Below are 16,653 nucleotides of genomic sequence, written 5' to 3' on the forward strand. Positions count from 1 at the left end.
AGTACTATCCTCACCATTTCTGTTTTGTAAATGTAATTATTACAAGCCCCAAATAGTTACTCTTCAAACATTAAAATGCAGACAAAACAGAGCCACAGGGCTCTCTGCGGGGGGAGGCGGGAAGAGGTTCTGGGGGAATTTGCACATGACAGATGCAGCACGGCATTCTCTCTGTTACCCTGGACTGGAAAACTCAGGAGGGCAGAGACACACGCAAGGAGAGACAGCAAAGGTCTCACCCCAGAGTTGGTGTCAAGACACAGGTCAGACATGAGTCAAGCGAGGTCCCAAATGTGTCACATTAGATTATCATTCTCAGAGATTTTTAAAAATGATTCCCATGAGAAATCCACCTCGGAGACAGGCAGTGATTCAGCTTAACTACTGCTTTTCTTCCCTCACTTAATTTTGATAACCATAAAATTAAAAGGAAAGAATTTGACCTTCCACATTCCTGGCTCACTCCATAACACTTATATTTTAAACCACTCAAACTTTGAGGCCAACAGCTTTCACAGGCATGTTAATGCACCATGCATTTTTAAGTGTATTTTTCTTTGGTTATTATGGTTCTGGAATGAAAATTTTAATGACACCACAATGAAACCATCTTGATTATGAAATGTAAAGGACCAGAAAATGAAACTTTGAATTAACCCATTTGGGGTATTTTTCTTAAAAAAAAACATAGGCTATGTAATGGACACTGAATATCAACTTAATAAATTATGACCTAGGTACAGAGGTCATACTATCCATGTCTCTAATCTGAATGTGGAAGACTTAGTCTCGAATCCTTGAATCATTCCATGGTCCTCCTGGGCACCAGCAAACCCAGCAGTAAGACCACAACTGGCACTGCTGAGGATTTCCAAAGTGGGGTTCTCTCCTTTGAGAACTCATTGAGGGCCTTCACCTTCTCATTGAGAAGGAGGGACAAATTGGAGGGGGACTCCGCTTTAATTCAACACCCAAATATGTTAGAGTCCATAAAATTATCTCTCATAAAAAACTAAAACTCAGGGGGCCGGCCCCGTAGCCTAGTGGTTAAGTTCAGCACACGCCGCTTCGGCGGCCCGGGGTTCAGTTCCCGAGCGTGGACCTACACCACTCATTGGAGGCCACCCTGTGGCAATGACTCACATACAAAATAGAGGAAGACTGGCACAGATGTTAGCTCAGGGTGAATCTTCCTCAGCAAAAAAAAAAACTAAGTTAAGAAAACCTTTCTGGTAAATGTTGGTGCGTTGAACATTACAGACACCCAACCACAGATATTTTAAGGTGCTATGTAGTTTCCTTTAATCAGTGATAATCTGAGAGTAGAAATAGACCTTGGGGGGGTTGCTATGTAATTTCCTGAAATCAGTGATAATCTGAGGGTAGAAACAGACCTTGGGGGTGGGAGGTCAAAGGTCTGTTGAGGCCTCATGCCTCTGCATTGGTCTAAACTTGTGATCTCCGAACTAACGCCAATTAGTTCAAATGGTTGGCTGCCTGCAATAATATCCTATTTTAACACAAGGCTTTCTAGCTGTATACAGCTTTTCTCCATCACTATGAACACACCCTAGATGGATCAGCGAGCATTATCTTATTTAGCATACTATACTTTGAAACATTTCTTTTTCTATTAATTCAAATTGGGCTACCATTTTTGTTTGTTAAGCTATTAACCTGAACATTCTTCAGGAATACCTCTAGGTTCTCATTTTACAATATCATTCTTCAAAATCTCATTAGTGGAATATGAAATTGATTCAGTAGGTTGTGACCAGAATTTTCTTTTAAAATAGTATAGAATAGAAAATATCAGAATACATTCCACATGTTATTTCATAAAATGTTTGTTTAAATTTTGTGTGTGTATGTGTGCGGAGGGGGGTAGTTCATGGTTTGATAAGCATTTCTTACTGTGGATCATGGTAAAACAAAAAAAGCTTTTAAAAATGTAAGCTCTAGAATAAAACACACAGTTGTCTTCTATCACCTAATTTTGTTGTATAGTTTTTTAACATGAATGTTGCATCGCTTAGTTTCCCCTTGTAGCTTCTCAAAACAGCTATTAAGTTTCAATAACATAATGGTTACATATTGTGCATATTTTACTTTCACCAAAATATTGTTTTAAACCTTAGAAGACTTAGGACTTAGGTCCAGTTAGCCTGGTCTCTGTGTTAACCTCATTTTTGTGTGTGTGCGCTCCGAAATTCCTCCTTCAAGAGAAGTTCCCCAGCCTCTCAGCCTATTATTCACGTATTAATGAATTGGGTGCATTTCACTTTGAGTTCATTATCAATCGTCTTACACAATCCCAGCATAACGCCCAGTGAAGCGAGGGTTCTACGGCCACCCTAGAGCCAAAATGGGGCTTTCTGGGGATAGCAAGGCCTTTCCCCTCATCCCTACATTTTTCAGTGGAGACAGAATGCACAAGAGATGCAGTTGGCCTGTGGGACCAGTGGGAAGGTTTTTCTCTTAGGACATCCTCCTCTCCAAACCCCCCACCCCCACCCCAGCAGTAACATTTTTACAAAGACTTCTAATTACCTTTACCCAAACCAGATACTTTTTCTTATCTTCTAAAGTAAAATTCTATCTGCAGCAGTGAAAAACTTCCTAGAGAAAGACCATGATCAGAAAGTATAGTTTAGATAGCCTGCCAACGCTTGCATTAGCAGAACGGAGAGCCCATCTGGCCCTTTTCCTTCTCTATTCCTAAGTGGCTCCTATAAAGAACTTATTCACAAACTCAACAGATCTTAAAGATCCTACCAGAATGCACTAAGCACACGTAGTTAGATCAACTTTTGTAGAACTGTTTAGAATCTTGCCTTGACTGGCAACCTCTTGTCCTAAGCAGATATGGGGAAAGCCCAAAATGTCCCATCAATTGAGTTTGCAGCAATTACCACCTCGCACCTTTAAAACCATAATTCACAAAATTTAAATCTAAAGAAAATCTTTTATTTTTACGTATTAGACATTACCCTTGGTATCAATACCTGCTAAAGTTTTACAGTCTCGAGTTGTATATCACTGTGAAGTACAGCACAGTGATTGGCACCTCATGATCGCTGCTTCTCCTCTCTCTCTCTTTCTGATCCATTAAATCTCTGCCAAATAGTCATTCACCTACATGGATGTTCACTCATAGATATTTATATACACACTCACAGATGTGTGGGTACTCTATTTTCATTTTGATACATGATTTAATGTGTGAAACTGGGCATATAATCAGAGGTCTAGGGCATGGGAAAAACATAAACTATTTCCTAAGGAAAGTGGACAACAGGATAAAAAGAAATCAATGGAAACTGGCCTATTCCCTAAGGAAAACAGACAACAGGATAGAAGGATCAGAAACAGATACAAAGATATGGACATGCACGCCCACACACATATATACCATCACATCGTATACAATAAAACTATTGTTTTAATGACATTTTTGTATATACAAGAAAATATGCATAAAGTAAGTTACAAAGCATAAAAATAAAACCAACACCCACGAGCCCACCCAACGAAACCTGAACACGGGCTACACCATTGAAACCCTTTTTATTCCTTTCCATTCCCTGCCCCTACTTTCCCCACTGGGTGTAACAAGTACCTTGAATTTGGGAATTTTTCTCCTCTTCATTCTCTTGTTTTCCTTTATAGCTTAAGCACATATGTACATGCTCTAAATTAATAAACTGTTCGATTTTGCATAGTATAAAAGTGAAATCTAACTGAAGTATCTCGTGGCTTTTTATTCAACTTTATTTTCTGAGACGCATGTTATTATGTACATAGATGTAGCCGTAGTTAATTTATTTTCACTACAGTGAAGCTGGGTATTTCATTGCGTGACTATAACATAATTTATCTATCCATTCCCTATTTGGGTCATTTCCTACTGCTGTAAATACATATATGTCTCCCAGGACACAGAAGTAAAACTGCCAGGTCATAAGATATTTGCATGTCCAACTTTACAAGGTAATGCCAAACTATTTTCCAAAGTTGTTACATAATTTTCACTCCTGTCAAGTGTATATAGGAGTTTTGATAGTATGCATCTTCACCAAAATATGGTATTGTTAAACTTTTAAATTTTTGCCTATCTAATAAGTGTAAAATAGTATCTCATTGTGGTTTTCCTTATTATATTTTTGTCAGTTTCCTTACGCGTCTTATTTTCAAGTCAAGGAATATAGTAATCTAAAAGGGGGCAATGTTTTGATGTAGAAATAAAAGTAGTATGGACAATAAAAAATAAGAAATTAGCTTTTTCCATGTCCAGCTACAAGGTTCTTGATTTGCTACATTTTCCTCTAGAATATAGTACCTTACCTTCTTTTCTTTAGACAACTTTGTTCCTTTTCAAATTCATGAAGACCAAAAGAAAGATTCAAATTGGAAGCATATGAACTAGCTGGTGACCTGAAGGACTGTCGGGCTTCAGGACTCGATGTCACCTCCTTGCTCTCACTGAGCGGGTACATGCCAGCGCCGGCTCCAGTAGGAAGGATGTGCTTGCCGCTCTGAGGCCCCAGAGCAGAACCCACGGGTTCAGGGTGGGTATTTGTAGTGATTCCTTCTATATTAATGTAGTTAATAGCCAAATCACCAACCTGGTAGACAAAAGAAAAATATCTGCTGAGCAAAAGCAGGAAAGATTGGCTTAGCTAAGAATAAAATTTCCCCAATTTAAAAACCTTCTACTTTATCTTCCTTGTTGTGTTTATTCTTGATTTTGTTTTGTTTTATGTAAGCAGAGAATTCTGTCTTTCGTGATATGTTCTTGTTCACTTGGCTGCTATCCCATAATTCATAAAAGGGAAGACGACCAACTAAGTATTTTATAAAGTTGTTCTTTATTACAGAACCAGCAACTGACGATGCTTTTAACATTTTATGAACCACTGGCTCAAAATGAGGGGAAATGTTTTAAATACTTGAGAGAAAACCTGAGAGTAAGCAGCTTTATTTAAAAAGTAGTTTACAGGAATCTGGGTAACCAAAGCAGTGGTGGTCACATAAATCTGAGTCTCCTAAAAAACAATACCAAACAAAATGAACGGCAGATGAAACTGCACAAGACGCATGGGCTCAGCGCCACTCGAAGACAGAAAATGCCCCAAACTTCACATTACCTGTAAATAATAAAATAAACATCAAATCTCAGCAAGTCACCAGTCATACTCCTGCCATCAGCCTTTGCAGAAAGTAAGGGCACTCTGAAAAAATCTGCACGGCAGAGAGAACAGGGAGCTGGTGGGGGGCCTAAGACTGAGCTAAAATCATCACCAGCAAGTCCAGCCTGTATGTGTGAAAAGAGGCCTCTGAGGAAGGGGCTTAAAAATACTGGTGATCTGAGGTGGCGGTCGTCAAAAGGCATCACTTCTGAGGGAGAAGACAGTAAAAAGAAAGAATGACACCATTTAGAGACAGGGTGGTGAAGGGAAATGAAGCAAAAGGGGAAAATTTAGGGTCCTGAATCAACTAACATAATAATAATTTACTGAGGCAAAAACCATCAAGGAATGCTCAAACTAGGGGGTAAGAGTTAAATGAGTAACGGTATTTTCAGACTCAAACTATCTCCCACAAGATACTTAATAACTTAAGAAGAAAAAAAAAAACAATAATTTTATTGAAAAGAAACTTGGTGTAGCAAAGATAACATCACTAGTGCTGGGACAAATTGGTGCCGCCTGCCTCCTGATACAACACACTGAGAAGAACACAACATCGCTTCTGTAATATTCCTGCCAACCAGACACAACCTGAACCTAATCACGAGGAAATATCAGACAAACCAAAACTGAAGGACATTCTAGCAAAAACAAACAAACAAAAATCTGGTCTGTATTCTTCACAATTATCAATGTCGTAAAAGACAAAGACTAAGCAACTGTACCAGATTCAAGGAGACTAAAGAGACACGACAACTAAATACAACATGTCATTGAATTTTTTGCTACAAAGAACATTATGGGGACAATTGGCTAAAATGAATAAGGTCTGTGTACAGCTAATAGTACTGTATCAGTGATGATTTCTGGATTTTGATAACTATATGTGCATATGTAAGAGAATGACCACGTTTTTAGGAAAATACACCATGAAAGATTGAGGAGTACAGGAGCACCACATTTTCAATTTACTCTCAAATGGTTAAAAAATATTTATATACGTGTTTTAAGCGTTTGCATGCACACAAACACAGAGAATAAAGTAAAATGTGGTAAAATATTAACTTTTTGGAATTTTGATAAAGAGTATACAAGGATTCTTTGTACTAAAATATGCAGGCTTGAAGTGATGTCCAAATAAAACGTTTTTTTCAAAGTAGTTTATATGACAGAGTAATTTTCAAAGTACTTTTTATCATGTGAATTTCCTCATCAGGTAGGTTAATAACCTTGAGAATTCATGGGAAACAGCATTGCAAACAAGCTAGCAATCTTTCTAAGTTTCTCTGCCAGGTTGAGGGAGATGAAGGAAATTAGATAAGATTCTTACAAATATTGCTAGAAATTATTGTAAATATGCAGAATTTGGACTCCTCATGTTGCTATTCAAATGGACATACGAACAGTAAAAAAAACAATATAACTATACTACACTTGATATAGAGAACTTTATGATTTGTATCCAGATTTTTTAGTTTTATTTCTGCTTTCATTGCACAAATTCAGCAATCCTTTGCTACATTTCAGTTTATCGATTAGGCTGTTTGAGTTCTCTTTAAAAGTATGCTTCACGTTATTAAAGCAACACTGCTCTCACTCAGAATATTCCCAAAACAGAATATATATCCTAACCTCATCTTTGGTTTAGGAAGTTTTGTATTTTTAATGTATCTTGGAACATATAAAGACGTAGTTTTCCCCCACATAATACTGAGTCTTGCACAATTTTAGCTACTTGAGGTAAATGGAAATATTGCAGTATTCACTGAGGCTCAGAACCAGAAAGAAATAAGGACTCAAGAAGTATTTCATTTAAACACTGAGAAAATATGGCAACAGAATAAAACTCTTAAAATCAGAACATGGCTTGAGCACACCAAGACCAACTACTTGATATATTCAAAGAATGTTCCAGAACTCCCACTCTGTCCTAAACTCTGTTTAGATTTCTCATCCTAGATTTCTATATCTAGGGCTGACATTCAGCTGCTTTATACCAAAAAACTATACCAGTTATTTATAGCTGATCTCCATTCCGATTTATGGGTTCCTCTGTCATTGTGACTATCATCCCAACCTTTGCCATTTACACCACACATTTGATGTAAGTGTTTTATTTATTTATTTATTTTTGTGAGGAAGACTGGCCCTGAGCTAACATCTGCCAATCCTCCTCTTTTTTGCTGAGGAAGACTGGCCCTGCGCTAACACCCATGCCCATCTTCCTCTACTTTATATGGGACGCCGCCACAGCATGGCTTCACAAGCAGTGCGTCAGTGCGCGCCCATGATCCGAACTGGTGAACCCCGGGCCACCGCAACGGAGCGTGCGCACTTAACCACTTGCGCCACCGGGCCAGCCCTGATGTAACAGTGTTTTATAACATAAAAGGAAAAGGCAGAGATATCAACTAAAGGGCTGAAATTGAGATCTACTTGACAGAAAAACGTTTATATCCCAGAAAACACCTATAAGTAATAGGGTACAATATATGCATATAACGACGACAACAACAGGGTAAAACACACCTGATTGCTCAGTGAGTACATATGTAGTGCATCTTATACGGGGATGAGGTTTTAAAGTCCACAGAGAAGGCAGCAATTGTGTGTTGTCAAAATTATCCTTGAAAAATCCCTTAAATTGCTCATAAATTAGGGTGTGCAGAAATCCCCAGGTCTATATTTTAATTTTTACAAATACTAAAATCTGAGGATCACCGAGCTACAGAAAAGAACGGTAAATCCATATGTAGATGCACATTCAAACCATCTGCCTTTATAAGATTTAACTCTCACACCTCCATCAGGAAACGAGTGGGGAATTCTAAAGGGTTCCAGCTTCCCTGTACATGACACCATTCTGTCTTAACATTAAAGCTCTACAACCTTAGTACACGTTAATAGGTGTGCTGTAAGGATTAAACAAGTAATTTCTGTGACAGCATCATATGGCGCTGGCACCAAGCTCTTGCTCATAACCATTTGCTGGATTTGCATACAGATATTGCTTGTTCAGCTGATATACACTGTTTTTTGAAAAGCTGTAGAGAAGAAATTGGCCTGCCAATTGTCGTTCCTATTTGGGCCCCACGGAAGAGTTCTCACACTCTCCTCATTTGTCTCAAGACCCCTCCTATGGTAGTTCCCACTGGGGTGAGGTGTGCTGTGCTCGGAAGGACCCAAATTAAATGCTCACACAATGAGACTCTACTGCAGCATGACCCGGGCTGCCCTTAGGCTGAAGTTTTCAGAGAAGAGCAATGCTGACTACATTTCTCGCAGGCTCGGGTTTGGAAAGAGGGCAGAGCCACCTGGTCCCAGCAGTCTCTCCTTACCTGATCTGTCACCATACAGTTGGCGTAGACTTCATGGCCCCCGTTCAGCATGTCGGACAGCCGGCCTGCAGCAAGGAAGGGCGCGGGGTGCCTGGACTTAATGACATCAAAGGAGCGATCTAGAGGAAAGATGACAATGGGACAAATGAAGTAGACGGAATTTATTTTACAGTCAAGCTTTACCGTCTTAATCAAACCATTAAAAAAAATCAAGATTCCATTTTTTAAGATGGCATTTTGCTGTCTTCACACCTTAAGATCTATGTGCAAGTATCCAAACCTTCTCAGTTATCAAAAATCTTCATAAAGAATGAATAGTCTTACATAGACAAATATGCGCCCATCTCAGGCACTAGTTTTCTAATCATTAGGGATTTTTGTCTTCAATTTCTAACAGATTAAACTAAAATTCATTTCACTTTATCAATAACTGGAAGCATTAGTGATCACACTGCAACCCTCAGGTTCAACTGAAGTGCTCAGGCCCCAGGACCTTCACTAAAGGACCCAGGACAGGACAGAGTCCAGCAGTTCTGGCTCTGCACTGTCAAGACACATAATCTCATACAGAGAGTTTTGCCTCGATTTGTGTGTTTGTGTGTGTGTGTGTGTGTGTGTGTGTGTGTGTGTGTGTGTGTGAGAGAGAGAGAGAGGAAGATCAGCCCTGAGCTAACATCCATGCCAATTTTCTTTCTTTTTTTTTTTTTTTTGCTGAGGAAGACCGGCCCTGAGCTAACATCTATTGCTAATCCTCCTCCTCTTTTTTTTTTTTCCCTTTTTCTCCCCAAAGTCCCAGTAGACAGTTGTATGTCATAGTCGCACACCCTTGTAGTTGCTGTATGTGGGACGCGGCCTCAGCATGGCCGGACAAGCGGTGTGTTGGTGTGCTCCCGGGATTCAAACCCGGGCCGCCAGTAGCAGAGCACGTGCACTTAACTGCTAAGCCACGGGGCCAGCCCCTGCCTCGATTTTAATTACAGAAATGTTTCTGCATGCTTTCACGTTCTCAGCTTTGCTCCAAAGAGATGAGGTTGCTTAAAGTCGAGTGCCAGAGAGTTGAGACGTTACTGTATTTGTAGGGAACATAAGTGGCTTTGGCTAAATCACTTAATCTCAGATACCTTTACAGAGTTTCCTTGTCTGTAAAAGCAGATTATGATGATGCTTTCCTCATAGCGTGGTTATGAGGATTAAATGAGTTCCGACGTGCAAAGCACTTAACCCATGCCTAGCACTTAGTAACTGCTCAACGAATATTTATAAATATGAATTATAAATAGCAATAAATAAAATTGTTGCTATTATTAATAAACTGATTTTAATCACGTGCAATGGCAGGTACAAGGTTATTAATACTAATCATAGTGTGTTATACTAATAATAGATTATCAGTATCTGTAAATGACTTTAATAGAGTAGATTCAAAGTTATATCCACAGCACAAGTCATCCTCACTTACATTCAAGTTTTCTTGAGTGGGTACAAAAGGACAATGTTGTCTCTATTCCACCAGAAATGGCACTTAACCCACCACCTGTCTTACTTATGTCACAGCATAAAACCCAGGGAAGCCCACAGAGTGAATCAGGAAATGAAAAAGATTATAGCTGTTGGGCTGATGTACAAGGAGTGAAAAACTCTACTCTTTCATAGAAAGTCCTAGATGACATTACAATAGTTACAAAGATAGATGAACTGGATGAGCCATATGGCCCCAGCCTCAGATTCTGCATCTAGATCTGCCTCTTCCCCACAGAACACCCAATGGAGATTTGATTAAGCTTCTCGAGGAAATAAACAATGTAAATGGAACACATTATCTTCTCATATCCATAATGTCTTCTTTTATCAATGTATTTAAATAGCTAGCAAGAGAACATATAAAGCCCACAAATACTTCACAAGTGTAACCTTCATGACCAAATTCTAATTATACAAAATAGAAGCATCTTCCAAAGGTTATAAATCAAGAACCTGACAAAACACTTTCAATGTGTTCTGAAGTAAGAAAATACTTGCTCATTTGTCATTGTAGGGAATATTTAAAAAACAATCAAATAACTCAACACGGCCCTCTGAAGTGTAATTAATCCAGCTTAACCACTCTGCGGTGTCATAAGTTCACAGACTAAAACGCCTGGCATTCCTGCCATCACACTTGGGAGGCTGTTCATAGCCCTGTTAACCACTGCCATCCCGCCAAATTAAGACTTCATTGCTAACTAGACTGACTTCAGAACTAACAAGATATTTAACAAAACAACAGATGGCTTTCATTTTAAAAACAGAACCAAATGAAATATTATCCCAAATCGTCTGGCGTCCTTGAGTGCACTGGCCACTCACCCCACAGCCACATTCTGAACTACCAAGAGAGCGAGCTCTGTGTTCAGAATGCTGACCTTCCCACTTCAAGGATGAGCAGGACCAGGAACTACTTCTGTATGCACACACACAGGTAAACCACTTGGATTCAACTTTCTTCCACAAACAAATCTACCTGGCCCTATGTATGGGGCAGGTCAGAACCTATAAGAAGATCACACGCAAGCAGTAAAATAAACTAAAAGATGGTGAGTTACTTTGACCAAGTTGGGGTCTAATTTGTTGTCTGCATGATTAATTTGATCAGTGTTTTAGAAAATGATGTAATTTATTTACAAAGACAGGTCCATAATCTCTTATCTGCAATTCCGAAATCTAGAAAGCTCTGAGAATCAAAACTTTTTTTCATAAGTTTGGTTCAAAAACATATTTGGTGACAAAATCTAACCTAAACCCACATGGAGCCATGTATAATGTCTGTTTACCCTCCTTGGTGTGAACATCCATACATTTTGCTGCAGAAATAATATCACACTTGATGACAGCACTGCCCTGCTGTCTCCTATGGGAGTCATATCACATCTAGTATAAGTACTATGCCAAAAAGACCTGACAATTCTGAATTTCAAAACAAATCTGGTCCCAAGAGTTTCAAAGAAGAGACCATGGATCTCTCCAAATTAACCAGAGCAGATCTTAGACCAACATTTCCCACGATTTCATCATTCCTCTACCAAATTTGCAATATGCCATAGCCACATATCACCTGCATTATTATATTCTCTAGTATTTGTTTTTAGATTGCCTCACCTTTTTCTCTTTAAAGAAAACTAATTTTCAAAGAAATACCTTGTCCTTACTATAAATGGAAAGTCATTATTCCCCGTCAAAAGTAGAAGGGAATTATTCACACTAAAACAATGAAAACAAAACGATGAAACTATATTCTGACTAAATACAGTTGCCTATCAAAGCCGAGAGTCTACCAGGCCTGGTCTCTGCCATAAAGGGAGATCTGAAGGATTCGAAAGATGGGCAAGACGCAGAGGGGCCAAACTGACTTTCTCCTTGAATCAGCAGAAAGATTAAAAGAAAACTGAGAAGGAAATACCTGCCTTACCCTGTGATTCACTGTCATCTAGTGTGAGGTTGGGACACCACCTCCAAGAGCGATGGTCCCCAGAGGAATTTACTCTGCACTTTGGAAAACTTGCCTAGACGGTGTCATCACCCTGTCACTTAGGTAATGACTCCACTGAGACAGTAAGTCTTGTTGGAGGGAACATGACTACATGAAATCATAAGACAGTAGTGAGAAGGGAAAATCTCTGCCTTCTCTCTAGATCTGTCATCCATAATCTGCCATATAGATTTTCTGGGTCACTCATTAAAACTATTTATAAAATTGGCCCAAAAGTCCTTTTTAGTATAACTCTCTGGAGCATCCGCAGCCTCCACCTGCCAAAGGACACAACGATAATAGGATCTAGAAGTGAACACAGACTGACAAACCAAAGATGACACAGACTTACAAGGCCTCTCCTCCTTTATTAATTTCAACACTAGTCACTGCAAATAATGGGCTTCAAACCAGCAGAATAAGATTTATAGTGGAAAGAAAATAAGTCTTTAAAAGTACTTTCAAACATCAGCTACAGATGTTAAAGTGGCTAATCGTGCTACAGTGTTTCAACCCATGCAAAGAAAAAGCTACAACGGTTACATTTAAAAAATGATCTTTTCAAGATTTTCAAGATATGTGATTTCATTACTTCCATATGTAACCACTTTAGTAGCAAATTAAGTGAAAAATTATTACCAAAAATAATGTCCTTCGGCCCCTTTTTCAGTGAGCATACAGAAACAATTTGCAATAAGAAAACCAGCTCTTTGTCTTAAATCGATGCTGTTTTATAAACAGTTTTTCTTAGCAAAAAGTTAATCTTACAGTTTGTAGCTACCACTAATTTTTAATATTTGGTAAATTCATATTTCAGAGACAGTACAAGAGTAATCAAAACTCAACTCCCATCCAAATGGCTGCAAACCTGACATTAGCGAAGAGCAATGCACTGCAGTAGTTGAGACCAATTCAAGACCCTCCTCGACCACCTATTAGCTGTGTGACTTTGGGCAAGTTACTCAACCTCTCTGTACCTCCATCTCCTGATCTGGAAAATAGGGATGATAATATATCTACGTAGAAGATTGTTGTAAGAATTAAACGATTTCATATTTTAAGTGATTAGAACATAATCTGACAAAGTGAGCGTTATGTAAATACTTGCTATTATTGTACAAGGCAATGAGGTTATATAATTTTGATACTTTTATGTAGTTTTGCTTCTCTAAAAAAATGATTTCAACCTTGGTTATAGCTTTACATGTTTAAAAACAACCCAAGGAAACTGGAATGCACAAAACATTCCATTTGCTACACAAAGAGCTTTTAAATTGTTGTAACTCTTCTATTTCAGTCTTCGCTCATGTTAAGAAATTTTGAAAAGTCCATCCTGAACGTGGTAACTGAGAAACAAAGTCAAACTGCCCGTGAGATTTACCTCCAATGACTCAAGGATGGGAACTCACAAAATGGGGGAGATGATAAGTGCAGGACGAACAAAGAAGAAAGTCAGACAATCAGAGACAGCGTTTCTCAGGAACAAAGGGAGGGTTTCAGAAACTGCGATGTTCTAACATGATGCCATGGACCGGGGCCAGGTTCTCCCTGCAAGTGCCTGGAGGATAAACAGTCACTCAAAGGGGATGCCCAGCCCTCCCTTCTCCACTGTTCTCATCGCTCTGTAATGTGATCTGTGGACTCTCCGAGAACTCCCTGAGGCAGGAATGTTCCTCAGCACCTCCTTGCTGTTCCAGGGGCTCTGGTTAGGTGACACAGGAGAGACACTGAAAGTCAACGGATTGCACCCACGGAAAGAAGGGGGAGTGGTACTGGGGAGCGAGAGGGAACGGCAGCTGTGATGCTTCCCTTTTCCCTGACACTTGCAACTGCCCCACATCAGGCAGCAAACAGTTATTAGCACAGACCAGCCCAGGGCCTCTGCAACCTGATTTCTAACGAAATCCAAGTCTCCCTCAAGAAGCTCAGGGCCTTGGAGCTAAAGGAGAATGTGGCCTCCTTGGCTGGTTATGTAAGAGATCCACACCCAGACATAAACAAACGCGGCCAGGGCCGCCTCTGCAAACCTGCTGCCGACCTGGTTCGGCCCACACTGGAGGCTGAGCTCTCGCCTCAACAGGCAACAGAGGCCTCTCCGTCCAGATCTCTCTTAACGACGGCTGGGCAGCTTGGTTGGTTGGTTTGTTCCTTTCTTTCTTTCCTTCATTCACTCATTCTGGTTTGTCTTAATCCTAAAGTTTATGAACACAGTAGATTTATAGAGAATGACCACTACAAAACGGATATGACTTATTTTAGAGTTCAGTTCCCAGCACTCCACTAAAACAGTGCCCATGACGGTCACCGATGACCCTCCTCTCACAGAATTAGGTGCTCAGTTCTCAGGTCTCACCTGATGTGACCTACAGTAGCATGTGACACAGTTAATCACTCCCTTCTTCCCTTTGCCTCTTTCTCTTCCTGGCCTTTCCTTCTCAGCCTTCCTCATCTTCTGGATTTTGGTAGACTGCAGGGCTCCAAGGTCCATCCTCAAACCTCTTCTCTCTCTCCCTCTGTCTCTTTTCACTCATTCCCTGGGTCATCTAACTACACGGCACCACATACCATTATATGATGATGGCTCCCAAATTTGCATCTCCGACTCAGCCCTCTCCCCGGATCACAGCCACCTCCTCAGTATCTCACTGAGCTGTGCAGCAGCCGTGTCGCGCACGACAGGTGCAAAACAGAACTCTTGATTTTCCCTCTGTCTGTCCTGGGAGTTGCCTTGACTGTTCTTTCACAACCAAATAGATCCAGAACCTGACCTTTTCTCATCACCTCCACCGCCACCCCGGGGCAAGCCACCACCATCTCCTGCCATGACCATTGCAAGACTACTGCCTCCTGACTGGTGTCCCAGCGTCCAGCCTTCTGCCCTCCATAGCCTATTCTCCACTACGGAGACAAAGCAATCCTTTTACAAAGGAAATCAAATCATGTCATGTCATGCCTCTGCAAAACTCTCCAGTGCCTGCCCATCTCATCCTGAGTAAAAGCCAAACTTTACCACAAGCTACAGCGCCTTAGTAAACGGTGCTGAGACCCAATTCCAACACGTGTGTATATGGGGTTGGGGGGTGAGGTTCCCACACATCCAAGCAATTCTTGGACATCAACTGAATGGCCTACAATCCAACTCAATTCTGACACTGTCTACCCGGAGATAGCATCAGATTCCTCAGCTTAGGGGCTCAGTCCCACAAGACTACTCCCCACCCAACCTCAGGCGCCAGTCGCAAGTCCAGGTTGTCACCTGTGCTTCTGACCGATTGGCTGTAAATCAGAGGTTCCCACGACCCCCTCCCCTTGGGTTCAGTTATTTGCTAGAGCAGTGCACAGAACTCAGAGAAACATTTTACTCACTACATTACCAGTTTATTAGAACAGGATATAACTCAGGAACAGCCAGATGGAAGAGATGCACAGGGCAAGGTATAGAGAAAGGGCGAGGAGCTCCCATGCCCTCTCCTAGCACACCACTCACCCAGCACCTCCCATGTTCACCAGCCCCCAAGCTCTCTGAACCCTCTCCCTTTGGGTTTTTATGGAGCCTTCATTAAATAGGCACGATTGATTAAATCATTGGCCATTGGTGATTGAACTCCATCTCCAGTCCTTCTCCCCTCCTGGGGGGGGCGGGGGCAAGGGAGGGAACGAAAGTTCCAACTGTCTCATCACACGGTTGGTTCTCCTAGCAACCAGCCCCCATCCTTAGGTCCAAAAGTCCCCTCATTCACATCACAAAACATCTTTATCACACTCATCACTTAGGAAATTTCATGGGTTTTAGGAGCTCTGTGTCTGAAATGGGGATGAAGACCAAATACATATTTCCTATCATAAATCACAGCATCACACTTACATAACCTGCCCCTCCTCCACCCTCACCCAACCTCTCCAAGCCTGCCAACTACCCTACTCTAGCCCACAGTGGCCTTGCTGGTCTATGCCTCAGGCCATTTGCACTTGCTGTTCTCTTACCAGGATTGCTCTTCCCCTGGATACCCACATGCCTCACTCTCGCACTTTCCTCAGGTCTCTACTCAAAGGTAATCTTATCAGAGAGGCTCTTCCTGACCACTATATATGGAAAATAGCGACCCTCAGGCCCTGTTTTTTTTTTTTTCAATTTTATTTATTTATTTTTCCCCCAAAGCCCCAGTAGATAGTTGTATGTCATAGTTGCACATCCTTCTAGTTGCTGTATGTGGGATGCGGCCTCAGCATGGCTGGAGAAGCGGTGCATCAGTGCGTGCCCGGGATCTGAACCCGGGCCTCCAGCAGTGGAGCATGCGCACTTAACTGCTAAGCCACGGGGCCGGCCCCTCAGGCCCTGCTTTATACTCCCTTATACACACATCAGCCCCTAGCATATACAAACTTATTGCATATTGTCTGCTTCCTTCTACAAGAATGTAACCTCCAGGAGAACAGTGACTCTGAATCCCCAGTGCCTAGAACCATGTCAGGTATGTTGTAGATACTCAATACATATTCTCTGAAGGAGAAAACTTCTCATTAAGAAAATGACAGAGGGCCGGCTCCGTGGCTTAGCGGTTAAGTGCGTGCGCTCTGATGCTGGCGGCCCGGGTTCGGATCCTGGGCGCGCCCCAGGGCA

At 41.0% G+C, this 16,653-nt stretch overlaps 1 protein-coding gene across 3 annotated transcripts in view; it reads right to left on the reverse strand.

Annotated features, from left to right (window-relative positions):
- ARHGEF28 (Rho guanine nucleotide exchange factor 28) overlaps positions 1-16,653 on the reverse strand; it is a 283,698-nt gene that overhangs the window by 95,237 nt on the left and 171,808 nt on the right. For all 3 annotated transcript variants that reach the window (XM_087430179.1, XM_087430180.1, XM_087430181.1), the window contains 2 exons: positions 8,528-8,646; positions 4,345-4,625 (listed from right to left, as the gene is read on the reverse strand). In XM_087430179.1, the coding sequence (XP_087286305.1) occupies positions 4,345-4,625; positions 8,528-8,646 (400 nt within the window). The remainder of the gene's footprint in view (positions 1-4,344; positions 4,626-8,527; positions 8,647-16,653) is intronic.

This window comes from Ceratotherium simum, chromosome 4 (genome assembly GCF_057802395.1).
Source record: "Ceratotherium simum simum isolate JZ-2026a chromosome 4, ASM5780239v1, whole genome shotgun sequence".
Taxonomy (NCBI): Eukaryota; Metazoa; Chordata; class Mammalia; order Perissodactyla; family Rhinocerotidae; genus Ceratotherium; species Ceratotherium simum.